Source organism: Salvia hispanica, chromosome 1, assembly GCF_029641045.1.
Source record: "Salvia hispanica isolate PSC_SH4W2 chromosome 1, Shi_PSC_v1, whole genome shotgun sequence".
In the NCBI taxonomy this organism is placed as follows: domain Eukaryota; kingdom Viridiplantae; phylum Streptophyta; class Magnoliopsida; order Lamiales; family Lamiaceae; genus Salvia; species Salvia hispanica.
The window spans coordinates 28082014-28108697 of NC_142692.1; the positions used below are offsets into that span (position 1 = coordinate 28082014).

At 40.1% G+C, this 26684-nt stretch overlaps 6 protein-coding genes across 7 annotated transcripts; 1 reads left to right on the forward strand and 5 right to left on the reverse strand.

The window, feature by feature from the left end:
- Window positions 1-63: 63 nt before the first annotated feature.
- On the reverse strand, window positions 64-2243 carry LOC125221732 (reticulon-like protein B6). Of its 2 annotated transcripts, none has more exons than XM_048123949.2 (5): window positions 1879-2243; window positions 1150-1330; window positions 920-1061; window positions 496-568; window positions 64-396 (listed from the first exon to the last, which is right to left on the reverse strand). In XM_048123949.2, the coding sequence occupies exons 1-5, from the start codon at window positions 2096-2098 to the stop codon at window positions 230-232; spliced, it is 783 nt and encodes a 260-aa protein (XP_047979906.2). In that variant the 5' UTR covers window positions 2099-2243; the 3' UTR covers window positions 64-229. The 2 variants fall into 2 exon arrangements, with proteins under 2 accessions (XP_047979906.2, XP_047979907.2); XM_048123950.2 differs by having other exon boundaries at window positions 496-565; window positions 1879-2241.
- Window positions 2244-3216: 973 nt separating this feature from the next.
- Window positions 3217-3867, forward strand: LOC125220945 (F-box protein At3g07870-like). Its single transcript, XM_048123072.2, has one exon. It carries the CDS (start codon window positions 3217-3219, stop codon window positions 3865-3867), a length of 651 nt encoding a protein of 216 aa, XP_047979029.2.
- A 719-nt stretch (window positions 3868-4586) lies between these two features.
- Window positions 4587-6233, reverse strand: LOC125218800 (S-adenosyl-L-methionine-dependent methyltransferases superfamily protein). Its single transcript, XM_048120573.2, has one exon. The coding sequence runs from the start codon at window positions 6028-6030 to the stop codon at window positions 4651-4653; it is 1380 nt and encodes a 459-aa protein (XP_047976530.2). The 5' UTR covers window positions 6031-6233; the 3' UTR covers window positions 4587-4650.
- A 1769-nt stretch (window positions 6234-8002) lies between these two features.
- Window positions 8003-8790, reverse strand: LOC125218801 (RING/U-box superfamily protein). The gene has a single exon (XM_048120574.2). The coding sequence runs from the start codon at window positions 8675-8677 to the stop codon at window positions 8135-8137; it is 543 nt and encodes a 180-aa protein (XP_047976531.1). The 5' UTR covers window positions 8678-8790; the 3' UTR covers window positions 8003-8134.
- A 2587-nt stretch (window positions 8791-11377) lies between these two features.
- LOC125220944 (late embryogenesis abundant protein At1g64065-like) lies at window positions 11378-11980 on the reverse strand. The gene has a single exon (XM_048123071.1). It carries the CDS (start codon window positions 11978-11980, stop codon window positions 11378-11380), a length of 603 nt encoding a protein of 200 aa, XP_047979028.1.
- Window positions 11981-13834: 1854 nt separating this feature from the next.
- LOC125219079 (desiccation-related protein PCC27-45-like) lies at window positions 13835-14579 on the reverse strand. Its single transcript, XM_048120944.2, has 2 exons — window positions 14306-14579; window positions 13835-14238 (listed from the first exon to the last, which is right to left on the reverse strand). Exons 1-2 carry the CDS (start codon window positions 14506-14508, stop codon window positions 13989-13991), a joined length of 453 nt encoding a protein of 150 aa, XP_047976901.1. The 5' UTR covers window positions 14509-14579; the 3' UTR covers window positions 13835-13988.
- Window positions 14580-26684: the final 12105 nt, after the last annotated feature.

A 26684-nucleotide genomic window follows, 5' to 3' on the forward strand; every position in this document is an offset into this window, starting at 1 on the left:
GATTCCAAGGTTCTACTCATGAATTTTTACACTAACAGCATTTTCATCTCAATGACAAATCCATTAACGAAAGAAACATTAATTTAAATACTATAATGTTGTACACAATTCAACAATTTTGGTTCCAACGAACTTCAACTTTTGAAGAATGCAAATTGAGACGGAAGCCATAAGGTAAAGCAAAAACCATATGCTCTAATTTCACCATGTTACTATGTCACGAATCCCCCTAAGCTCGTTTCTTGGCTAGTGCTCTCTTGGGCATCTTGCTCAAGATTTTGCTATCGAACACAGCATATGGCTTTCGGATCCCGTGCATTGCTTTCTGACTATATGGATCAATCCTATGACCGTACTTCTCGTACAAAACAGGCAGAGTGTGGAACGAAACAAATACTACGAAAAATAAGAGAAGACAAGGAAATTCAGGATGGACGAATCAATACCCTAACAACCTGTTTATTATTAGGTAAATAAAGGTGAAAGAGTTCTTACTTATGTAAGACAATGTCAAGAAGCTGCAGCAGCTGCCAACAATCGAGAAAAACCAAAGACCAAATACAACCTGCTAATGAATTCAGGCCACAGACTCAATTAAGTAAACAGGGGAAAGAAATGCAGCAGTGTAGAAACCAGAAAGAACTCAATTACAAATTTTAAGGCACAAACAATGATCCTTTAAAGGCTAACTAAATTAAAATCTGAAATGTTTCTACACTAATTTCATTATAATTTACTTATCAATAGCAAATGATATATGATCAAGACTAAAGATTAGTGCCCATGCTGGGGAAGATAATTCCTAAGGGACCAAGGTTCGATCACCAGCACAGGGGTAATGTATAGCCATGAGAAAGTTATTTCACTCTAGGACTTGAAGAAGCACAAAGAGAGAGGTCCAATATCCAATTAATATTACCTTAAGGAATTTCTTAAGATTTCTGCCAGATGAGATTTCTCTCAACTCTGCGAATACATGATTGATCTCAGAAACGAGACCTGAGGCAATCTCCACAAACGGTTCCTGGGGGAGGCGCACTTCTGGAATATGGGGAGACAGCCTGCAGACACATAAGAGATAAATCCATATAACTGAGCACGACATTTTTCAGAGTACGAACTAACAACAAGACTGTTTCATGAGCTCACTTGTTGATGAAAACTGATGCATTAGACCATAAGAACGAAAGAGACAGCATGAGGATTCCAATGTGACAGACCAGAGTGAGTAAATGGTATTCAAGTAACTCGAAAAACACCCAGGCTGCTGTTGCTACACCAAGCAGCGAGGCAGATATGTTCTTGTTCCTCCACAAGAACACATCAGCAGCTAAAAAAAAACATCACCATAAATTTGTTAGGTTTTATAAAAACACTAATCCAAAATTTTATACTCCTGCCATTTAAGCTACAGAATTACACCAACATGAAAGGTCAAAAAATAACTCGAAAGCATAACATTACCCTAAGTAGTTAAGCAAAACGATGAACCTAAATTAAACTACACAATTATCAGAAAGTAATTTTCTAAATCAATCCAATCTCTAATTTGCACCAGAAGTATATCATTAACAGCCATGGTGAAAGGTAAATCACAGAAATGAAATATCGATCTCAAATTCACCAAATGAAACCTAGCAAATTTTTGAAGCCTGATTGCAAATACACCTCAACATTTCATCAAACTCTAAAGGCTAATTGTGAACTCTCATAATCAACACAACACCTAAGCTCATATAAAATCTCAGCATAAGTCATTATATGCACATAAACAATCAGCGAAATCACAAAAAAAATTCAAAAAAATCACAGGAAATAAACTAACAATAGAAAAAGCGAGCAGATAGAGGGGTTAACTAGTGAGCGCGTGATACGTACACATGCCACCACCAAAAACCTTGTGGACCGGCTTTTCACGGCGGAACTCATTATTCTCCTTGGCGGAAGATTCCGATGCTCTGTTGTCATCGTCGTGATCCGAGTCAGATGAGGATGAAGAAGAACTCGTGTGGACGTCGCCGTCGCCGTGAACCCTATCGGAGATTTTGTCAGTGAACGACTCAGTTCTAGGATCCGATATCTCCTCCTGTTCCGCCATCGCCGATCCAAATTCCGAAATCAAGCAAATACGTATTACTGAATATCGAAAATCCGAACAGTAGCAATGCGAGAATGATTATTGATCGTGTGGATTTCAATTTATGTATGAAAGGTCGTGTTCGGAGTTGGACCAAATGGAAGAACTAATCAGGTGTTTAACTCATTCAACTCCTTTAATTTGTATTTTAATTTATTCGTTCTTTTTTTTTTGTGCAAATAGTAAAAAAAATCAGACTGTTTAAATAAATTCTGTTTTATCCCATAACTTTAAAAAATTGTCAATTAAATCATAATATTGACAATTTTATGAACCTTTACATGAACTTATGATGTGGACACCGGAAATGTAAGTGGAATAAATTATTAAACGACGCCGTTCCCTTCCAGATTTATGTCCCTTACAAAAAAAAAGGGCTGAAATTGTGTTCCTTCCACCCTTCTTCATCGCGATGGTTAAGTTATGATTTAACAGGGATGAAATCAAGTTCAATTCGATCAATCATGTTCTCTAAAAAAAAATATGATTGAAATCACAATCTCGTCCATGTCATGTTTAATTTTTCTCAAATTCAAATTCATGAGACAATTAAAAAAAATCATCAGAGTTGTGATTCAATTTGTCATTTTTAAAAGTTATGGGCTTTATCGGAATCTGATAGTAACATTTTTTTTGCAATTTGTTTCTCATACACTTAGTATTAATCTCCGCTCTCTGCATCTGTGATTAGAAATTTAAAACTCACACAGTATGCTATTTTATCTGTCCACGATTAAGATTAATAGTTAAATTTACTATCAAAGATAAATAGGACTTGCATTTGTATCCAAATTTTGATATTTTAAACTCGGGTCAAACAAACTAGAATATCCAATCGTGTATTTTATATTCTTTGGAATGGGTTGGGAATTTTTGTGGTTAGCATGGTTGGATCGCTGACCGGGCTAGATATCAATCTACTATGACAAATTTTAATCGGCCTACCATGTTTTGGGCTAGGATTGACGAATAATATATTCAATAGATATCTACAACTTGAAGGTATCAGTCGAGGAATTTTAATATATACTACCAGTCCTCGTAAACGAGGGCTACATGCTTACTTGTCTCGGCTGTAGATGGCAGAAGTAAACAATATAGATTTGTTCGCAAATATCCCACGGGAAATCACCACAGATGTTCTCTCAAGACTCCCCATAGGCAGCATCATCGAGGCCAAATTCGTGTGCAAGGAATTCCGTGATGTCATCGAGAGCCCCGGCTTCCATCTCTCCGAACCCCAACCGCACCTCCTCGTAATTCCATACACCACTACTTCTTCATCCACATCTTGGCACGCTAAATTCTTGAAGTTGAAGGATGATGGAATCGTCCCTAACACGGTGGCCATCGAGTTGGCCGTCCCCGGCTACACACCCCTCCTACTTAGCTCCGTCAACGGTTTGATCTTGCTATCGGAGAACCACGATGATCTCCCCCTTCATAATCTCTCTATATGCAATCCCATCACCCGCGAATATGTCACACTTCCTAATCCTCCCCGTCCAGAGTATCACTACTCGCGAAACAGTAGTTTTGGACTTGGGGTGAGTATAAGGACCCGCCAATATAAGGTGGTTCGGATTGTCCAACTTGAGAGTAAAGAGTACGAATGTCAAGTATACACTCTGGGAACGGGGAAATGGAGGACCATTATTGCGGGGACCTCACCTGTAAAGTCAAGGGCCGTGTGTTCGTTCGTGGCTTCACTGGCTGCTAGTATGGAGTGAAGTGAGGACGAGGAGGTGGCGCAGGTTTCTAGGTTTGATCTCGAAACAGAGTTCTTTACCACTTTGTCTTTTCCTACTCGTTGTCATGACCTTACTAGTCATAGGAGCCTTTATGTTTTTGATGATTGCTTGTGTTTGTGCGATGATTCGTCGTCGACGTCAAATGGTCAAATTGTGATTTGGTTGATGGGATGGCAAATCTTGGACTAAGGATTTTTTTCATATATAAAACTTGCCACTATAGGCGTAGATTTGGTTACCTTACCCCTATTCAAAGTGTTGGAAAATGGAGACTTAATTATATGGGACCGTACAATGGCGTGTATATTTTGCTACTCCAGCAAGACCAAATATATCAAAGACTACACTAATTTTTTTGGTCCATCTTTTGATTTCCAAAGCATTGCGCTTCGTTATACCCCAAGTTTTATTCCGCTCAAGACATTGTTCATGGGAGGAGGATGTTTGCTCCTTTTAATTTTCTGTTACATATTTCAATTTGTAATTTTTTTTATTACTACTACTAGTTAAGTTTATTTGCCACTTTTATTCATTTGATTAATGTTCTCATTTCAACAAATCTTGACGTCTTGCAATGTGTATATGTTTCTGATTATTGTTTCAGACTTCCTATAGTCTATTCGAACAAGCGTATGTATCACAAGATAAAAAATAATGATCTACTATATGATTAATCAATTGTATGTCCACAAAAGTAAAACCATCAAATAGTAAATACCAATATCATATAATGATTCAAATTATGAAAAGATAAATCCCCAATCATCTAAATGGCCTAGATGGTTTCTCCAAGACAGCAGAAAAGAAGACCTCTCTCTCATCATTCTTATCAAACTTAGGCACCACAATCCACTCATGTCTCTTGTACCTCATCATCCCAAACACCCCCAAATACTCATCCAAATCCTCCTTCAAACAAAAGAAGCTATCAATCCACAGCAGCCCCCCTGGCCTCAGCACTCTATCCCAATCATACACCACAAACTCCAGCAGCACCAGATCAATCCACCCATCCAGAAATCTCGTGGTGTGGATTAGATCCAGCGTGTTGTCGAAGAACGGCAGCCGTTGATTCACCGTCACGTACAACGGGATCAGCCCCCGCAGCGCGATCATCTCATTGAACGGAGCGCCAAGATTGACCGTAGCTGTCACTATAGTCACATTGTGCTCCCTCATCCGCGCTGCGAACGTCCCCGTCCCCACGCTGAAATCGAGCCCGATCCTTATCTCGCCGCGCTTCAAATCAAGAACATCGGAGATCATGAAATCCGAAGTCAGATTAATGTTAGGATTCTGGTACACTGGCTTGATCCACCTTGGAGATTCATGATCAACCAAATTGAAACACTCTGCACATTTGAAGAAGCCCTTTTTTGTGACATTGCTAGCCAGGCATGTGAAGTTCTTGCACCGGTACCCGCCCCATCGCACGTTCCGGTCGTCAGGAAGCTTCCAGAGGGACTCGTTGATCGGGAGCGGCCGCGTGTAGATCTGAGGAGCGCGGGCGTAGCAGCGCCTCCGGGGCAGGGGATCGCAGCCGTGGATCATGAGTTTTTGAGCTAGTTTCCAGTCGTCGTTGCACACGTCGCCTATGTCGTAATCCATGTAGGATTCCAGCTCGTCTCTCAGAGCGAAGCACCCGTGGCCGATGCTCGTGAACGTGCCGTTGGCGCCCATGAAGTTCTGTTTGCCAAGCCTGTTGGGCTTGACCAGGATGTATTTCCTGATCTCCTCTGTCAGGAAATGGTCAGCAGGCGCGAACTGTGCAGTTCGCGCCTGCTGATCCTGATCCCCATCCAGGGATGGGGAGGCGGACAGGGAGTCACGGACGGACTCAATTAGGCCAAGCACGTCGGCCAGGAGGGGCGCGTGCTTGGAGCGCAGGGGCGTGTCGTGAGGCAGGACACGCATTTGGTCGAGCTCGTGCTGGAGCTTGTGGATGACTAGGTTGAGAGTCTGTGTGATCTCTTGCTCGTTGACGTGGGACGGGAAGAAGGCGGCGTGGGTGCTGGAGGCGTCGGGGCGGAGGAAGGATTTGAGAGAGTAGGCTTTGGAGAAGGTGGCAATGCAGACTGCGGCGGCGAGGATTGATAGATAGAGGATCAGTTTGTTGATTGATTTGAATAGTTTTGGAGCCATCTTGATTTGTAGGAGAGATTGAGAATCTTGGTAATGTAGAATCAACACATAGAGACTCAAGGATCTAGCAAAGCTACTACTATGATATGATTACAAACAGGAGACTTCCATGAAATTAACACAGTTAAGAGAATCTGGGAAATGTATTAGAAATTTAGTGTACTTGTTGATATGGTCACTGAAAAGATGGTTAAATTTGTGGAAAGAATTAACTACTAAGAAATAGATGGGGATCAGAGTATGAATGAAGTAACTCGACATTAAAATTATAAAGTAGTAGTAGTAATAGTAGTATTTAAAATCTTGGGATTAGACTCGATACAGAGAAGGAGTTGATACCAAGCAATTCAAATGGTAAAGTAGTCTACATTTTCCGATCTATACTTCTGCCTAAAAAATATAGATATTTTAGAATTGTCAATGGTTATTGAATACTACTCCCTCCATCAGCAAAATATTGTTCAAATTAGACTTGACAGAGATTTTAAGAAATGGGAAGAAAAGTGAAGAAAAGTGAGTGGAAAAAATTTGTCAAATATAGGTCCCACATATTTATATAGTACTACTAGTTTATAATAAAACGTGAGTGTGTAACTGAGTTAGTGGAAATTGAGTTCCATTTACCACAAATGAAAAAAAAAAACTTAGCGGACAATATTTTGTGGACGGATCAAAATGGTAAAATTGGACAACATTTCACGGACAGAGTATGGCTGTACCATAGTATGATTATGGTCATTACATATTCGAAAAATAATACTAGCATTATAACAATAATCGATTTCATTATGTAAATTGAATCCACAACCGTATAAAAAAAATTACTCGTATACATTAAACCAAATTGTTGACTTACCATACAACTAATAAGAAAATGATGGTAGTAATGTGAATTTACATACACGGTGAATTTTAATGTTTGTTTTTTATAATAATAATAATAATAAAAAATAATAATAATAATAATAATAATAATAATAATAATAAAAATAATAATAATAATAATAAAAAAATAATAATAATAATAATAATGCTAAATTGCATATACGGTGATTTTTAACATAAAATAGAAAAACTAGTACACAATTTGAAAGGGGCATGTTAGGGTGCCACCACCCCTTAAAATAACACCATACCACCATTTCTAGCCAATTATTTGTACACGTGGACGAATAATAAGCTGCCACGTGGCAAAAAAAAAAAAAATTCTGGAAAAAGACGGGCAGCAATCTGCTATTCTTTAAACAGCAATTTTTCTTGAACAGCAATATCCGACACACTATACAACAATCTATAGATTGCTGTCTACCGTATTGAATATTGCTGTGTAGCGTTAATAATATTGCTGTACAAGTGTTGTCACGTTGTCATTTTAAAAGGAGTTGTCATTTTAACACAAACCTAATTTGAAATATCAATAATACTAGTATCTAAGATTATTATGCAGTTAAATATTATTGCACATGCTGAGTAGGACAATGCGAGTATGTCAAAAGTTGGTTTTATATGAAGTTAATTCAAGTTGACCACCCATTTTTTCAGTCTATATAGATTCACATTAATTGTCATACCAATTTGAATTCTCATTTCTCGTAATTGACAAAGACTAAAAAAAAAAAATTGAACCTACACTACATATAAGGCCTCGTTTGATGGAGTAGATCACATAAAAAATAAGATTAATCAAATAACTTATTTAATCTAGATTATTTAATAAATTAAAGTTGTGAAAAATTACGTTTATCTGTTTCTGCTTCACTTGCTACATGCCTCCTTCCCCGTGTCGGCAAAATTCTTCACAATTAACTGACATCAAAGGAAAATCGACGATCCAAAGCAATTATACTGAAACTCATCTCTGTAACAATTTATAAACTAAGTTTATCTCTCTTTTATCATGATTAAAATTGGTTTTATTCAATGGACATTCATAAATCTACATATATTAACAAAAAAAAAAAGTAGTAAGACGTTTTAACAACACGGAGTATATTTTCATATTTTGTAATTGGAGAACACAAATAAAATTACAATCCTTTAATTCACGACTAAAAATGAAAAAAGTAAGCCCCAAATATATGAGATTAACGCCAAAATACCTAAATCAACCCCTCCGCCCGTCGGAGTAGAGCGAGAGCGGCACCACCTCCTGCAGCGGCGTCGAAAGCGGCGTGGGCAGCGGCGAAGTCCGGCACACGGGGCACGACGCGTTGAGCTTCAGCCACGCATCCACGCACATCACGTGGAAGCAGTGGCGGCAATCCGGCAGCATCCGCAGCATCTCCGATTCCCTGTACTCCGACAAGCAAATCGAGCACACGCCGTCGTCCGCGCTCTTCTTCGTGAAGACGAATCTCGGATAGGAGTTGATTACGGCCTGATCGAGGCCGACGACGGCGTTCTGCCCCTCGTTCTCGTCTTCCTCCCCGACGAAGATGATCCGCGGCAGGTAGACGCTGTTATCGGCGGATCGGCTGCGGCGGCGGGCGGCGACGGAGCGGTAGCAGATGTAGGAGGCGAGGAGGAAGGTGGAGAAGAGGACGAGGAAGCCTAGGGCGAGCGCGACTGCGTAGCCGATGCCGATGGATGTGAGGTTCTGAGAGAAGGAGAGCTTGGCGGCTAGGGGCGGAGGAGGGGCGGAGGACATTGGGAGAGGCGGAGGGTGGAGGAGGAGGCGATGGCCATTTCAATGAAGAGGAAATTGTAGAGAGAGAGAGGGTGGGTGAGGGTGCTGAGCTGCACCATTTAATACACAGAGCAACTCACATTTAATTGCGGATGAACGAATTGATGGCGATGCTCTTCTAACATTTTTTTTCATTTTTTCATTTTTAAGGAATTTGGACATTTTGGAGCAATTTAATTAATAAGGGTTGACTAAAGGTCGTTTGAGATACTATAGTAGTATTAAATTATATTAATTTGCCTAACGTGCTAATTTGTCTATATGACGAATGGAATGCATAAATAATTAGAGATCTATCTTCAAGATATTAATCTATCAATTCTTAAAAGTTTATTCCAGAAAAATATAACGAGCATATATTTCATCATGTAGAAGAATCGGGTTCTGGATTGGGATGTGACACGATTCGAAATTTCTAGCTAAAATAGACACTTTGATTGTAATGTAATATAGTGTACAATTATAGAAGTATATGAAAAGATTAGCAGAACGCCAGTGTGATATTTCAACATTTAAATTTCAGACAGCCTGTTTGTGTGAGCATATACATCGATGGATACAATGATATAAGGAAGTCCCTATTGGCTATCTAAATGTGAATTTTCAGTAAATTGTGTGAATTAATCTCATGTAAGGTATATATGTATAATTAGAAATTACAATTCCGAAACATTTCTATTTTACTTATGAGGGCACTGCAAATCATTGAAATAGATTCTTAACAAATTTATTTATTTGCAATACTTTCTCCGCAAATCAAATCTCATCTTAACTTTGTATAGCAATGTATTTTTGTACTGATTTCATTAAGTCAAACACGTCTACATTTATTAATAACTATTCCACTCGATGCTCTTTTTAACTTTTAAATTATTTCTATTAGTACAATTTGTATAAAAGCATCTTCAATCATTTATTAATAAATTTAAAAATTCATTTGATATAGTCATAGTATCATTTACACTAAATTCAAATATAAATAAATATTCTCCTAATCACTATTTTTTTACTCACAAAATTTTTAAAAAGTTATTTAGATTTATTTTAGTGTAAATCTAAAGATATAAAATAGTGTTTCTCTAAAATCAAAATTGGACTTAATTTTAGAGAACCATTGGAGCTAAATGACTCCCTATTCCATTTTGAGTTTTAATGTATCATTGAAGATGATCTAATGTTTAAGAGTTGGGTCAATATTTAAAAGAAAAAAAATTGTCAAATAAATTATGAAGGTTGATTATATTTTGGTCGGTCGCATATTTAAACAATAGAACTATAGATACCAAATTTGAAAATTTTGTAATTATTCCATATTTTGTAATTATGGTGAAATCAACATTGATATCTCAACCAGATTTGGTTGACTCCGCACTCTTAAAATCACAATTATTTTTTCTTAATTTTAGGAAAAATCGAGACTATGTTAGTCGGAAATATCTACATGGACAAAACGACATCGTTCGGTAACACACTAACGCTAAAAAGCACACTCGCATTCGGGCCAAGATCCCCTACTGTGCACAGCATGGCTGTGACAAATACACACACACATTGAATTGTTTTATAATAAATAAAACTAATATTTTAATATTATACTTTAACAATTAAAAAATGTTTGTATGGAACAACACCCCCTGCTGTGCTAACAGCCACAGCAGGGGATCCAAACCCCTCGCATTCACTTCTCTTTCTTCTATGTCTATATCGGTTGGTAGAGAACATAGTGTTTTGAGGTAAAAGAGACAAGCGATGTAAAAAAGATTCAATTTTATTTGGAATAATAGAATGGAAAAAAAAATATTCCACTAATCCTTTCGTCCCATATTAGGAGTACCAATTAGAATCTTTCATAAATGTTAATAGACCTCACATTTCACTCACAATTTATTACTCATTCCGTCCCTCATTTTTTGTTCACTTTTGTCATTTTCGTTTGTTCTTTATTTATCGCCCACTTCCACTTTTTACCATAAACGATAAGTAGGTCTGACATTCCACTAACATTTTATTATACAACTAATATATAAAAATGAGATATACATTACACTAACTTTTTCTACTCACTATTCTTTCTTAAAACTCATGGGATCATAAAACTAGTACTACTATATAAAAATTAGACTCACATTCAACTAATCTTTTTACACCAACTTTTTTTTACATTTTCATAGAACTCGTGTACAACTCAATTGAAACTGCTAAAATGGGACGGGATAGTACTACTTGTTTTAATTAAACACCATTATTTCGATGATCACTAAAATACATTATTTTTTATGCGAATGAGACAAATGAGAAAAAACTGAAAATTCATTAATATTTAATATTCTATTTTGAAATTTTACACCTTAGGCCTGAATTTGACAAAATTTTATGATTTAAATAACCTATACTCACATCATTTAAATAAGTCTACATGTGTACGTCATGTAATAAAAATCTGTACACATGATCGAAAAAATTTAGAAGAGATCATTGTGAAATTTTCAAAGTTCATAATCTATGGTTTCGTTTATGAAAAGTATTATATCAATCTGAACTTGACTAATATTCTTAATTACTCCGTATTTGATAATTTGACCTTTAAAATAGACGCAGGCCAAAGAAAAACAAGCAAGAAGCCAAGAATGCAATCGCGTACATAATTTTGTGTTGAGATAACTAAAGTTTGATCTTCCTTTTGCATTTATGGTGCTGAATCTCTCTGCTCGTAACGTTGATGCTCACATTGCACCTCATCCTCATCGTCACATGCTTCTCAAAAATCGCCCAATCGATTTTCCCGCCAACCCGCGTGTCGCTGCTCACATTCACCAGACCCGACCCGATATCCGCATCCAGATCCGGCTGCGACATGATCTGATCCGCCATGATCACCACCGTCGCGCTGATCACCTCCGACCGCCGCGCCCTCACCGTCCCCGGCGGCGCGCGCGACTCCCCGACCGCCACGCCGTGGTAGAACAGCGTCGTCGTCACGTTCCCGTAGTCGATCGACGCGAAGTTCGGATTCTTCACCCACACGTCGGCGATCAGAGTCACGTTGCTGATCAGCCGCGGGGAGCTTCCGACGGTGACGTTTCCGATCCGGAGGATCGGGCCGCGGAGCCTGAACACGGTCGAGGCTAGGATCACGGCGACGGTGGCTAGAACGAGGACGGCCGCGGAGGCGAAGACGGAGCATTTGATGAGGCGGAATTTGGCTGCTGCGGCGGTGATTCTCTTCTGTTCGTCGTCGGCGGGCGAGTGCTCGGAATTCATCATCTTTGCTTGAAATTAGAGGTATTTTCTGTGAAATAGAATCGATCTGTGTGCCTCTGTTTATGGTGGAATTGCTTGCAAACAATGTTTTAATCACACATTTTATCATTGTTTGGAAGTATGGTGTGATTCTAAATATTGCTTCATTTGTGCAAAAAAGGGCATACATCGCACTTTCTGTTATTTAATGGGAAACGAACTTGTAACTAAAGGCAGACTGAACTTAGATTAGAAAAATAAAATAAAAATTGTTGAACATTCAACTCATCTACTCTATTGCATAAGATATTCATTTCAGTTTTATGTATGGTGGAGAAATGTTTTTGCAGTTAAGGATGTGGAAATTGTTTGGTTTTCACTTTTCTGCCAAATGCTGCAATTTTAATGCCATGATACATGTTTTCGTTCCTTAAATAACTGGCAACTTTACCGATTTTCGCTTATTTAGTTTTATATGGAGTATTTTTTTTGGACTGGATGAAAGAGTATAAAATGAGGAGATTTGCCAGTTGTGAAATTGTAAATGTGTGGAATTTTAAATCTAACAATTTTAGGTCACAATGAGCTAGTATATTTATTTTCACATGATAGTTACATATGCATATAAAGGCGTAAGAGTGCACTATGATCAATAAGTGAAATTTTGTCAAAAGTCAATGTAAATCTTAGCCATTGAATACTTAGATTGGATGGTTGTGATAAAATATATACGATCTATATTATTACACTAAAAGCGTTACATTATTAGCCGAGCTACATTATTACACTACACAATCTACATTATTACACTAAAAGCATTACATTATAAGCCGAGCTACATTATTAAACTACACAATCTACATTATTAGATGACACGTGATATTAATCTAACGGTTACATCACAAGATCCAATGACTACACAATCTACATTATTAGATGACACGTGATATTAATCTAACGGTTACATCACAAGATCCAATAACTGAGATTTGCTTTGATATTTTACAAAATTTCACTTATTGACCTGATCACGTCCACTAATACAATGCCATAGTTAGGGACGTGTATTTTTACTGACGCATCAACATTTTGTGTACCAACATTTTTTTGTGCGATACTCCAATTTTATTATAAAAAATTAAAACAATTGATATAAATGACAACGGTGGAACAATTTTGGATAAACGCTTCAAGCCTTCAAATAATGACATTTTTGACCTTTTATCCTATACTTTAAAACATTTGGTCTTTCATTTTCGACATTTTACTCTGTACTTTAGACATTTGGTCTTTGATTTCATAACATCCGTATCCTTTATACATTTGGTCGTTGATTTCATAACATTTGTATTCTGACCTTTTGTAGTTATTTAATTGTTTTAGAGGACTTGTTATAATTATATAGTAGTAATTTTTCAGAAGAAACAAGTCCTCCACCAATTTTCGTGATGATTAATCGAACCCCTATCTGTTGGATAAGAAAAAAAATCTTATTTTTATTAAACACTGTTGGATTCCCCTGTTTTACTTTATAAGGTTTAATTCTTTTTCAGTGTTGCCTTAGAATCTGTAGTGTATAGGAGCACTACATAATTTTTCTATGATTACAAATTGTACATAATGTCCTTTTTTCCTTGAGGGTGTATTTCCCTTGATTGGATTGACATTTGAGATTAAGAGGTAAATGTGATTTTATTTTAAACGATCATCAAAAAGTTAAGTTGGATCGTTTCAAGTTGAGTTTAATTTTGCCTAAGACGCATTTTAAAGGATACATACCCAAACCCATAAATTTCTTGGATGTTCGTATCCGATGGAAAATTATTAGCCCTATCTATAACCCACGTACTCATAAAGCAAATTCGTATCGGCAGAAGATTATTAGAAACATATTAATTTTATAACACGAATGAGAGTAGTTTTATTTTGTAATACAACATGATAGTATTATAATTACAATAAGCAGGTAAATACATATGCTTATCCAAATTAGAGGGAGATTTAGTTAATTAAGTAGAGAGGAACAAACATTCTAAATGCAGTCCTGGAGAGACGGCAATTTCATCTCACCCTTGTGCGTGAGCGGAATCGTGAAATTCCCAAACACGGGAAGATCCACGATTATTCCAATCTCGACCGTGTAATCCACGTCCCAATCGGCGCCGATGTCCTTGATCAAGCTCACCAACACACTGTGCGGAACCTTCATCCCCACCTCAAGGATCGTCTTGTCGTTCCCCTTCAACGACCCCGGATCCGGTATGTTTCCCGACGCGATAACCCTACAAATTAAATCAACATTTCTCTAAATCAATGATCAATTCCATCATTTTAATCAAATTGAATTACCTGTCGACGCTTTTGAGAGTGTAGGTGATTTCGCCGACGGGAACGGAGACGCCGTAGGGATTGACGACGGTGACCTTCGCGAGATAGGTGATGCCGTCGCGGCCGACGTGCTTCAGATCTACGTCGTCCACGGACGCCGACGGCTTCTCTATGTCCGCCACCTTATCGGCGACGAAATCCTTTGCCTTGTCCACGTATTGCATCGCTGCTGTTTGAGGTGATTTTATCAAGTGCTAATTATATAGACTTGTTTATGAACGCCAAAGCAAAAGAGGTTCGATTTCTTATTTTTCTTTTATTTTTGGATAATGATGAGCGGCCGAATCCAACTAAAATATCTAGGTTATTAATGGGGAATGATATTCAATATTCTATGCTATGTTACACCTTCAATTATCTTTAAATGCGGAAATATTTAGGAATTATGGGTGACTAATTATTTTTGGATTGGATGGTATAATCAACGTACCCCATTATTTAGGCGATATTATTCGACATGCCACCTTAAGTCGCTGTTTAGAGACACGTGCTGATTATCACGGGATTGATGGGGGATGTGTCAACGTGGATAAGTTAGGGTGCGCCAACCCAAAAAGAGCTCAATTTTGCCGACTCTCTTTAAGTATTTTTCATTAAATTTAATATATATATTTAATCCCTCATTCCTACAAAGATACGGAATACATTTATTTCTATTCTTATTCGGTTCTATAAAAATATATATTTTTAAATTTTTGAAAAAATTATTTTCAGATGAAACTTATTCTTCACTAATAATATTTTAATTATTTTTTTTTATTTTTTTTATTTCTACTAATTATATATTAAAATTCATGTCAAATTCAAAATATATATTCTTTTGGAACGGAATGAATACAAAATTGAACAATTTATTGTCATAATACAACGTTCAAACAATTACAATCGAATGACTTTGTGTGAAGCTTCAACCTAAATTGTTTTGGTAATACAAATTCCTAGGGGCTTCTTACTCAAAATTTATACTCCCTCGTTTCCTCTCATAATTAAGATAAAACTTTTCATCATAAAATTTTAAAAAAGATGTTAAATATCTTAAATAAATAAATGAACAACAAAATCACTATTATCACCAAGTTAATCAACAAATCTATGAACAAACATCAAAATTATTAAATTACCACAATTTCAATATAGAACTTAAAATGACAAGATAAAATAACTTCTGCGTTTTGTGGCACAACATACGTGATAGCTTCTGATTCGTGCCAGCGGCACGGCGCTTCTCTTAAATAAGAGCACGTCCGTGGCGTTGAGCAGCATACGTGATAGCTTCTGATTCGCCAACGGAATAGCCGTTGGCATATTCAAATTTTTTTAAATTCGAAATTAATTAAAAAATGTTTTTAAATAAAAAAAATATTTTTCCACTTCCCAAAAAATTATATCCGTTTTTGAAGCTACGTGTAGGATGTGACAGTACAAGTGTGGTGTGTGTGCAGTGTTGCGATATTCAAATAAGGCAGGTTCCCCAGATCCAGCAAGTCCACTAGATCACTTGGTCTAGGAACTCGTAGGTTGTGCGGAATCCTGGTCGTCGGACACACAAGTACTTCCCCGCTTCAAAAACCCTCAACCACTTTACTAAACCTAGTATAGGGAAGTAGGGATCGATCCCACAGAGAAGGATGCGTAAGAATCGTAATCAAGGATTTGAGAGTATTTTTGGTGTTGGCTGCTGCCACGCATTTTCTTGGGTTGAGGAAAAATTAAAATTACCTGGACTTGGGAATATTAGAAAGAAACTTAACCTAACAGCTAAACCTAGGAAATAATTCTACGATGGGACCACATCTAAGAAAAAGCAGAGTACGACTGGAAAGTGGCAGAATAACTAACTCTAGTACCAACTGACAGTGACATCGTCTTCTACAACCAAATTCGCATAAAATTTCTTGAGAAAACACATAAGCAAATCAAAAATAGAGCTACTAACTTGGAATCAAATCTATGCATAAATAACGAAGAACTTACAGATCTGCATACCTAGACGAAGGGAAATAGAAAACAAAGGAAATAAAACAAGTCTATCCACTACTGTTTCTTTCACACGCCAAAACCAACTTCAGACGCTAAATCCACTCCGGATCCAAGCGTCCGACACGGACTCCAAACAGAAGAAATTCTCCATCACGTCAGATTTACAAATTTAAGCTCCGAACACTCAATCAACCACAGATCTGTCACCCAATTCCACATTAAACACCTCAATAACGAAATAAGCAGAGATCGACATAGCAATTTAAGAATTACGCTAACAGTAGAGAGATCTAAGCAAAAGTAACTTGAAATTAAACAGCTAAACTCAGATCCATGAGCGATAAGCAGTTAAACATCATCAACATCAAAGTCGACTCCCAAAAGTGAAGTTCGACGGTGGAAACTAGCAAAAACAGCTGAAATTAAAACAAATGTATCTTCGCCCTCACTGGGACGGTGTTACCAAACTCGAGATCTTTAGAAAGTACCCCCCCTATCACGATTATCCCCCAGAATATTTCCCAAGTGTGTGTGTAAAATGTATGAGCTAAGAAGAGTGAAAAACTATATCCATTACGCTGCATGCTCCTCTCTATTTATACGCGCTTTAGTGGGTCCAGCGAGGTATTGATAATGACTTTGTTGCCCTCAGCTGTAGACTCCCCCGTCACGCCAATTTTCCTTGTAAATCCTACTCATTTCGTCCTTTTCTCTCGCTAGACCATCTCCTTCATTACTTCCTTGATCTAGCGATTTTCTTCACACACCTGGCTTAGGAAACGTGTTAGACCCAGCAATTTATAACATTTTTTGCACATTACCGATGCATGAAATTAGCCTTATCAAACTGCTCACACTTAAACCATACTTGTCCTCAAGTATAAAGACAAGAAAAGAATAAGGCAAATTTCAAGCGAGGTTATCTCTTGACCGACTCCTAGACCTAGACTCAAGAAAAACTAAGAAATATAAGAAAATCACACAAACACGCAAAACACATATATACATGAGCTAGTTTCAATTTTAGGCATCTGTCCCCACAAGATTAAGGTCATTCCAATAGTTTGCACTCCTCCAAATAGGCCCTTTCCCTTCCTTCACCTAGCCAATCTGTCAGTTTGTCAAGATAGCTCTCTACTTACCCAATTGTTAGGTTCACTCGATCACTCATTCCTCACCAGGGATGTTAGGATCGATTCTCTCTTAAGTTAATGCTACACCACTGAAGCGTTGGGTTATGAGAGTTATCTCCTTTCTGGCGCAGGCTATCATTATTCCCGTTTTAGACCATTCCCCCCTCTGGACTTCGTCCAGCTTATTCCTCCTCTTTTTTTCTTTTCTTCTCTCTCTTTTTTTTATTATCTGGACTTTGTCCAGCTTGTTCCTCCATTTTTTTTCTCCTGGACTTCGTCCAGCTTATACCGCCTTACCCTGGACTTCGTCCAGCTTATGCCTTCATAACCCAATTCCCCCTTTTTTTTTCTTTCTCCTTCATAGCTCTTCTTCCCTAAGCATTCAGTGGTGGCCCTTAAACATTTGTTAGCTCAAAGTTATCTGAGGTTTATAACTCACTATATAGTAGGGCTTCACAACTAAGTAAGTAGAGGCATTCTCCGTCATTCTTGGTCAAGAGATGTTCGATCATTTCTGGGGCTGGCCCCCTCAGGGAGCCAGACTGGGGAAGGACTCCGGGTGCTCGTCGACAAGGGTTTCCTCGGTCTCAGGGGTAAGGGTCTCCTCGACCTCCTGGACGGAGGGAGCTTTCCTTGACCGGGTAGATGCAGTCGCCGGCGCCTTTCCTTTTCTTGCTTTCTCCTTGGCCAAGCGCGCCTCTGTCTCTGTCGCTTCAGGTATGAAGTCATCAACTTCGTCAAGGAGGCTTCTCCTGGTGCGCCTCCTTTCGGCCCTTTCATCAATCTTGGGCTCATTTTTTTCCTGGTCATCAACCAGGTCCACGATCAATTTCAGCCCTTCCTCGGGCTCCGGTACCTCCGTCGAATGTAGATCCGACTCCGCCAACAGGTTTTCTGGGGTTTCCCCCTCTCCAATCAACATTGGGGTTGCCCCCTCGATATAGATGGGGTTCTCCCCCCTGACATCTCTTGGAATAGGGGTTTCCCCCTCAGTGATTCTCTCCAAAGTAGGGGTTTCCCCCTCAGTAATTGTTTCAAACATAGGGGTCTCCCCCTCAGCAGCCTTCTCAAACACAGGGGTCTCCCCTCAGCAATATCAACAGAAACCGGGGTTTCCCCCTCACGAACTTCAAACACAATAGGGGCTTCCCCCTCATAAATTTCAACAGCAGTAGGGGTTTCCCCCTCAAGAATTTCATCAGCAATAGGGGTTTCCCCCTCAAACATTTCCCTACCCTCAAAATTAGGGTTCTCCGGTACCTTACCTTCTGTCTCCTTCAAGGTCTCGTCATGCGTCTGTTCACCGTCCTCCGATTGCCTATGTAAAACCTCCTCTTTCTCCGCTACTTGCGAAACGGCCTTTGCATGCGGCGGTTCCGCGACTTGCGATCTTGTTTCAGAGAGATTTTCCGGTGTCGCGGCCGAATCCGCCGGAATTGGCAGTGACGGTACAGTCGGCGCAGACGACATCAGACTGGCGGCGAATAGGGCGTACACCTCCTTCGCTTTCTCTATGCTTCCCACCTTCTGTGTCAACTCGGCCAACAAAGTGGGGTCATACTCAGTTCCCTTGGTAGAATCCATTGGCTTAGATCTGAAAAAGAAAACGAAAAGAACTGGGCAATTTTGTTGTTAAGGTTTCGTCCGTCTTTTAGAGAGAAAAGTGAATGAAGAGAGAAGGAAGAGCAAACTCAATTTTTTGTCTAATGAGGAATGATGGAGAGAGAAGGACGACGGTTGCCTTTTCTGGTGAAAAGATGGTGCGGTTGCAGGCGTGATGTAAGCAACCGTACATCTCCCATAATTATCGGCCAGAATTTGAAATTCAAAATATCCTTTCCCTCCTTGACTCCTTCCTTCAGGGTCTCTCCTGGCGAATCCCCTCGACCATGCCCTACAAAATAAAATTTGAAGATTCCAGACCCCTGGGTCTAGGTTAGGACATACAATACGAGTTCCCCTAGGAGTCTGGTGCTTCGAAATTATATACACATAAATACACATATTTTCATTTTGTTTTTGTTTTTTTTTTTTTTTGAGAATGATTAAACTATTTACATGTTGTATTTCCGAGATTCCCTGGGTCAGTTGTGAATTTCCAAAATCATTAACTTACCCCTTGACCCAGGAATATCATCGGAAATGACCCTCGTCTGTTTTTTTAGGCAATAATAGGGAGTGTGTGTAGTGGAATCTCGTCCACAACACACAACTCGGAATTATCCCTATAGACTTTCACTCTATGACCATTTACAAGGAAAGGAACAGAGTTTGGAGCACTTCCCTGGACCTCTACTGCTCCATTTGCTCGGATGCCAACGATGGTGTATGGGCCAATCCATTTAGACTTCAGTTTCCCTGGCATGAACTTAAGCCGAGACTGAAAAAAGAGCACTTTCTGTCCCACATGAAGTTCCTTGACCCGAAGGTTTTTATCGTGCCATAACTTCGTTCTTTCTTTGTACCACATGGCAGATTCAAACGACTCCAGCCGAAGTTCCTCCAACTCTTGCAATTGCAACTTCCTCTCTTCTTCGCATGCTATCGGCTTCATGTTCATTTCCTTCACTGCCCAGTATGCCTTGTGTTCAATTCCTACAGGCAAGTGACACATCTTGCCAAACACAAGTCTGTAGGGTGACATTCCAATAGGTGTTTTAAAAGCAGTTCTGTAGGCCCACAATGCGTCCCCGAGTCTTTTGCTCCAGTCTTTCCTTGACGGATTAACTGTTTTCTCCAATATCGCCTTGATCTCGCGATTAGAAATCTCTGCCTGGCCATTGGACTGAGGATGGTAAGGAGTTGACACTCGATGGTGTACATCATATTTCTTCATCAAAGCCTCGATGGTGCGATTACAGAAATGTGTTCCTTGGTCTGAGAAGATGGCTCTAGGAACTCCGTATCTGTTGAAAATGTTATCCTTGAGAAATTTCGCCACCTCCTTTGATTCGCAAGTTGTGGTGGCCTTGGCTTCTATCCACTTAGATACATAGTCCACTGCAACCAATATGTAGGTATTCCCACATGATGACGGAAACGGTCCCATAAAGTCCATTCCCCATACATCAAAAATTTCGCACACGATCACTGGAATCAGAGGCATCTCATCTCTCCTTGAAATTCCCCCTGTCTGTTGGCTTCTCTCACAACACTGGCAGAATTCGAAAGCATCCTTATTCAATGTTGGCCAATAAAATCCGCTGTCTAGAACCTTCCTCGCTGTTTTCCTTGGCCCAAAGTGGCCTCCACATGCTAACGCGTGGCAATGATTTAATACATCCCTTTGTTCCCATTCGAGAATGCAGCGCCTAATCACTTGATCTGAGCACATTTTCCACAGGTAAGGATCATCCCAAAAATAAAATTTGGATTCGCTTCTAATCTTCATCCTCTGGGCCCGGGAAACTTCTTCTGAAACCGGCATCTCTCCTGTGACCAAGTAATTGGCTAGATCAGCAAACCATGGTTCTGCATTCAGCGTGCGCTTCCCTTTATCTGATTCCCCTAGACCGGTCAGAGCCAAAACTGCTTCCCAGTTAGGTGGTCTAGGAAATTTCTCCAAAAGGTACAAATGTTCCTCGGGAAAGGCATCGAGTATAGCCTCTTCTGTCTCTCCTTGGAAGATTCTGCTCAAATGATCTGCTACCCTATTCTCCGTTCCTCTTTTATCTCGTACTTCCCAATCGAATTCTTGTAGAAGTAACACCCAACGGATTAACCTTGGCTTCGACTCCTTCTTAGCCAGTAAGTATTTTATTGCTGCGTGATCCGTGAAGACTATAACCCTAGACCCAAGAAGGTAGGGTCGGAATTTTTCAAAGGCATACACGATGGCTAACATTTCCTTCTCCGTGGTGTCATAATTCTTCTGAGCTTGATTTAGTGTTTTGGAAGCATAGAAGATCAAATAACTTTTTCCATCAATTTTTTGTCCTAAGACAGCTCCCACAGCGAAATCGCTCGCATCACACATTATCTCGAAAGGATGGTTCCAGTCTGGTGCCCTGATTATTGGTGCTGATACTAACCTGTCCTTAAGCAGCTGGAACGCCCTCTCACATCCTTCATCAAAGACGAATTCAACATCATTTTGTAACAACCAAGTGAGTGGTTGCGCGATTTTTGCAAAATCCCTTATGAACCTCCTATAGAACCCTGCATGGCCTAGGAAACCTCTCACCTCTTTTTGATTCGTAGGGTATGGTAATTTTGATATCACATCCACCTTCGCCTTGTCTACCTGGATACCCCTCTCAGAAACCACGTGACCTAGGACAATGCCTTCAGTTACCATGAAGTGGCACTTCTCGAAGTTCAACACTAAATGCTTTTCCTGACATCTCTGCTTAGATCTAGGCTGGCTAAACAAGCATCAAATGAGTTCCCATAGACGGTGAAATCGTCCATGAATATCTCAATGCATACTTCCAACAGATCCGGAAAAATGCTCATCATACATCGTTGAAAAGTCCCCGGTGCATTACACAATCCAAACGGCATTCTTCGGTATGCATATGTACCAAAAGGGCACGTAAAAGTGGTCTTCTCTTGATCCTCCGGATTAACGTAGATTTGGAAATATCCGCTGTATCCGTCAAGGAAACAAAAATACTGTTTGCCTGCCAATCTTTCCAGCATCTGATCAATGAAAGGCAAAGGAAGATGATCCTTCTTTGTGGCTTCATTCAACTTCCTGTAGTCGATGCACATCCTCCACCCTGTCACTAATCTGGTGGGTACCAATTCATTCTTCTCATTTTTGACGACTTGTATCCCAGACTTCTTTGGCACCATATGGACAGGACTGACCCACTCACTGTCAGGAATGGAATAGATGATTCCTAGAGCAAGCAACTTCAATACCTCCTTCAAGACTTCCTCTCGCATGTTTGGGTTCAGCTTCCGTTGTGCATCTCGATGAGCCTTTGCACTTTCTTCCAGACGGATGTGGTGCATGCAAAGATCTGGACTTATTCCCACCAAATCTGAGAGAGTCCATCCTATTGCCTTCTTGTTCCTTTTAATGACCTCTAACAACTCCTTCTCCTGTTCCTTGGTCAAGTTGCTGTTGACTATTACTGGAAATGTCTCGTCCTTCTCCAAGTAAGCGTACTTAAGGCCTGGTGGGAGTGTTTTCAGCTCTTTTTTCGTTCCATTTGTCTCCTGGGGTAAGGGATTTTTTTCTGAATTTTCTGGTGAAGTCTCTTTCCCTAACCCAGGGGATTTTTCCAAACTGGCCACATAAGCCGATCCCTTGGACCTAGCTGATTCCGGGTTCCTGCAGAATTCCATTATGGCCTCCATGAGCTCTTCATCTGTCAATTCCTCTGTGTTCACTGCTGCACACCATCCCACAACTTCTTTGTCAATCGAATGGCTTAACTCCGAGTTATCAATCTGTTCCTGTATCAATTTTGTCTCAAGATATTCTTGGACTAAAGGGTTAATAACATCAATAGCATAGAGATTCTCAACATCTAAAGGTCTTTTCATCCCCTCATCTATACTAAAGGTATATTTTTCCCCATTGTAGTCCAAGCAAATTGTTCCATCAAACACATCGATAATGGTCTTAGCCGTACGCAAAAATGGCCTCCCCAAAAGTACCCCACTGGACTCAGCAGACTCATTATCATTCATCTTGATCACGTAGAAATCAGCAGGATATAGAAACTCATGCACCTTGACTATAATATTTTCCAACACTCCTTCAGGGCAAATGCAAGTTCTATCTGCTAGCTGGATTACTACTTTGGTATCAACCATTCTTACCCTAGTTAACCTTTTATAGATTGAAAGAGGCAAAACATTTATTGACGCCCCTAGATCACACATGGCATGCTCAACCTTGATATCCCCTAAAGAAATGGGTAATGTAAACATACCTGGGTCCGTGCATTTTGAGGGCATCCTTCTTTTTTGTATCACAGCAGACACAGTTTCTCCAATCACAATCTTCCCATCTAGTTTGGTTTTCCCTGCAATAAACTCCTTAATGAACTTACTAAAGGTGGGCATTTTCAAGGCTTGCAAGAATGGCAAGTTGATTTCCAACTTGCTGAAAATCTCCATGAGATCCTCTGTATCATCCTTTTTCTTCTTCGCCTCCCCACGATATGGAAATGGTTTTGCTCGCTTTACTGCATTTGTGGACGTCCCAGCCTGGGTTTCATCAACTCCCTTGTTTCCTTCCTTACTTACTTCCTCGGGTTCGGGGTCTAGGAAGAATGGGTCCCTTGGTCGAGGTAGAGATCCCCCTAAATCCTCCTTCTGGGGGTCTCTCTGAACAATGATCTCCCTTGGTTCAGCGCCTCCTTTTTGCTGTTTCTGACTTTGTTTCCCTTCTTTGGCTTGCATAGCCGCTTCCTCATCGGCTCCCAACGTTGGCCCTTCATAACCCCGCCCAGATCTCAAAGTAATTTGACTAATATTTGCCCGATCTGGTGGTTTGACGGTAGCAGGAAGTTTACCTTCATTCCCTCGCATCTCGTTCAAAGATACTGCGATCTGGGAAAGTTGTTTTGCCATCATGTCCATGGCGGCTTTTTGCTCTGACTGAGCATCTTGTAACTTGTGCACCATGTCATTGTTGGAATGTAGGTTACCTTGCATGAACTGCTGTGAATTTACCAAATCATGGACCATGTCATCCAAACTCCGTTGTGGTCTGAAGTTGGATTGACCAAAATTTTGTCCTTGACCTTGGTTCTGTCGAAAATTTCCTTGATAATTGTTGTATTGGTTACTCGACCCTTGATTCCCTTGATGGTTCTGTTGGGAATTCTGAAAATTGCCTTGGTTATTCCTTTGGTGGGGTGGCACATAGGAGTTTCCTGGGTTGTTTTGATTTTTGTTTCCCCAATTAGCTTGATCCTGATTCCTGTATCCCAGCTGCAATTGTCCTTCTTGTCCCTTCCCTGGCCAATTGGACTGCCTCTCCGGAGGGTGTGCAAAATTCGTGAGCTGCAAGGGAGCTGGCTGGCTTTGATCATGGTCAGTCCATCTGAAGTTTGGGTGAGTCCTCCATGGAGCGTCCCTCTGTCTCCCTTGATTCCAACCTCCATCGGGATTCCAACTTCCCATCGAACTTGCTTGAGCGTGGCATTCTCCTTCGTAGGGTTGGCTGTAGTATGGTTGCAATTGCCTTTCCTCTTGACCAAGGGATTTCTCATTTTCCACTGGGGCATGCGGATTGCATTTCTCGATCGCACTTAGCAAGGCCTTTTCCAGTTTATCGATCCTATCTTCCACCTTCTTGTCTTCTTGATCCATCACTGCATTAGCTGATCCTCTCCTCAATATGCTTCGCGGGTTATCATAGGCCTTCTTTGCCTCAATCAATCTCCCCAGCGTTTCCCTGGCTTCACTTGCTTTGTTCTTAGTAAAATTTCCCCCGCTCGAGGAGTTCATCAAGTCCTTTGATTCAGGGTTTGCACCTTCATAGAACAAATAGTAAGTCTCCGCTTCTATCATCCTGTGGTTTGGACAAGCATCCAGCAGCCCCTTGAAGCGGGACCAATAAGAACTTAGGGACTCATCGTATTCTTGTTTGCACTCCTGAATCTCCTTCTTCAAGGCATTCGTCTTATTAGATGGAAAAAAGTAATCCAAAAATTCCAGTTAAAAATCCTTCCACGTGTTGATCGAGTCCGGTGGAAGCCTCAGCAGCCAAGTGTTCGCCTCCCCTTTGAGAGCAAACAGAATTGCTCGAAGACGGTAGTCCTCTTCTGTTGCACCGTTGGGTCGCTTCTGAATGCTGCATAGTTTACTGAACTCGTTCAGAAATTCATAAGGGCATTCATTCCTACGCCCAGAGAAAGTAGGTAGAACTCCAAGCACATTTGTTTTGATGTCGATCGACCTCCGTCGTGGATTCGAAACTATAGCATGAGCGGGTTCACCGTCAAGATGTGCGGTGAGCGACCCTATTTCCGGATTGGGGTCTAGTAGATGAGCCATATGTGGGTCCTTCTCCTCCTCGGTCTCAGATTGCTCTGGTTCTGTTGATGTCCCTGGATTCTCCTCTGTCGATAAATTCCACTCCTTTTCACTTTCTGACTCGAACGGGAATGGATCTTCCGTTCTCAATCCTGATCTAGTAGTGATGGTAAATGTAGATTGCTTGATTCGCCACTCGTACTGGCCACTCCCTGCTCCAGATGAACTTGCCCAACTTCCAGATTGGAAGCCCGCTTTCATAAACTGTCAGGGAGAAAGAAAATAACAAAAATTAGAATATTTACAACAAATCCTTAATAACAACAAACGCCATCCATCCCCGGCAACGGCGCCACTTGAAGCTACGTGTAGGATGTGACAGTACAAGTGTGGTGTGTGTGCAGTGTTGCGATATTCAAATAAGGCAGGTTCCCCAGATCCAGCAAGTCCACTAGATCACTTGGTCTAGGAACTCGTAGGTTGTGCGGAATCCCGGTCGTCGGACACACAAGTACTTCCCCGCTTCAAAAACCCTCAACCACTTTACTAAACCTAGTATAGGGAAGTAGGGATCGATCCTACAGAGAAGGATGCGTAAGAATCGTAATCAAGGATTTGGGAGTATTTTTGGTGTTGGCTGCTGCCACGCATTTTCTTGGGTTGAGGAAAAATTAAAATTACCTGGACTTGGGAATATTAGAAAGAAACTTAACCTAACAGCTAGACCTAGGAAATAATTCTACGATGGGACCACATCTAAGAAAAAGCAGAGTACGACTGGAAAGTGGCAGAATAACTAACTCTAGTACTAACTGACAGTGACATCGTCTTCTACAACCAAATTCGCATAAAACTTCTTGAGAAAACACATAAGCAAATCAAAAACAGAGCTACTAACTTGGAATCAAATCTATGCATAAATAACGAAGAACTTACAGATCTGCATACCTAGACGAAGGGAAATAGGAAACAAAGGAAATAAAACAAGTCTATCCACTACTGTTTCTTTCACACGCCAAAACCAACTTCAGACACTAAATCCACTCCGGATCCAAGCGTCCGACACGGACTCCAAACAGAAGAAATTCTCCATCACGTCAGATTTACAAATTTAAGCTCCGAACACTCAATCAACCACAGATCTGTCACCCAATTCCACATTAAACACCTCAATAACGAAATAAGCAGAGATCGACATAGCAATTTAAGAATTATGCTAACAGTAGAGAGATCTAAGCAAAAGTAACTTGAAATTAAACAGCTAAACTCAGATCCATGAGCGATAA

Excerpts from the sequence above, each read along its gene's own strand:
- LOC125220944 (XM_048123071.1), bottom strand. The coding sequence starts at position 11,980 with ATGATGAATTCCGAGCACTCGCCCGCCGACGACGAACAGAAGAGAATC.
- LOC125219079 (XM_048120944.2), bottom strand. The coding sequence starts at position 14,508 with ATGCAATACGTGGACAAGGCAAAGGATTTCGTCGCCGATAAGGTGGCG. Across the intron at positions 14,239-14,305 it reads ACTCTCAAAAGCGTCGACAG|GGTTATCGCGTCGGGAAACA; the intron begins GTAATTCAATTT and ends TTTAATTTGTAG.
- LOC125218801 (XM_048120574.2), bottom strand. The coding sequence starts at position 8,677 with ATGTCCTCCGCCCCTCCTCCGCCCCTAGCCGCCAAGCTCTCCTTCTCT.
- LOC125220945 (XM_048123072.2), top strand. The coding sequence starts at position 3,217 with ATGGCAGAAGTAAACAATATAGATTTGTTCGCAAATATCCCACGGGAA.
- LOC125218800 (XM_048120573.2), bottom strand. The coding sequence starts at position 6,030 with ATGGCTCCAAAACTATTCAAATCAATCAACAAACTGATCCTCTATCTA.
- LOC125221732 (XM_048123949.2), bottom strand. The coding sequence starts at position 2,098 with ATGGCGGAACAGGAGGAGATATCGGATCCTAGAACTGAGTCGTTCACT. Across the intron at positions 1,331-1,878 it reads GGTTTTTGGTGGTGGCATGT|CTGCTGATGTGTTCTTGTGG; the intron begins GTACGTATCACG and ends GTTTTTTTTTAG. Across the intron at positions 397-495 it reads CTTGACATTGTCTTACATAA|TATTTGTTTCGTTCCACACT; the intron begins GTAAGAACTCTT and ends TATTTTTCGTAG.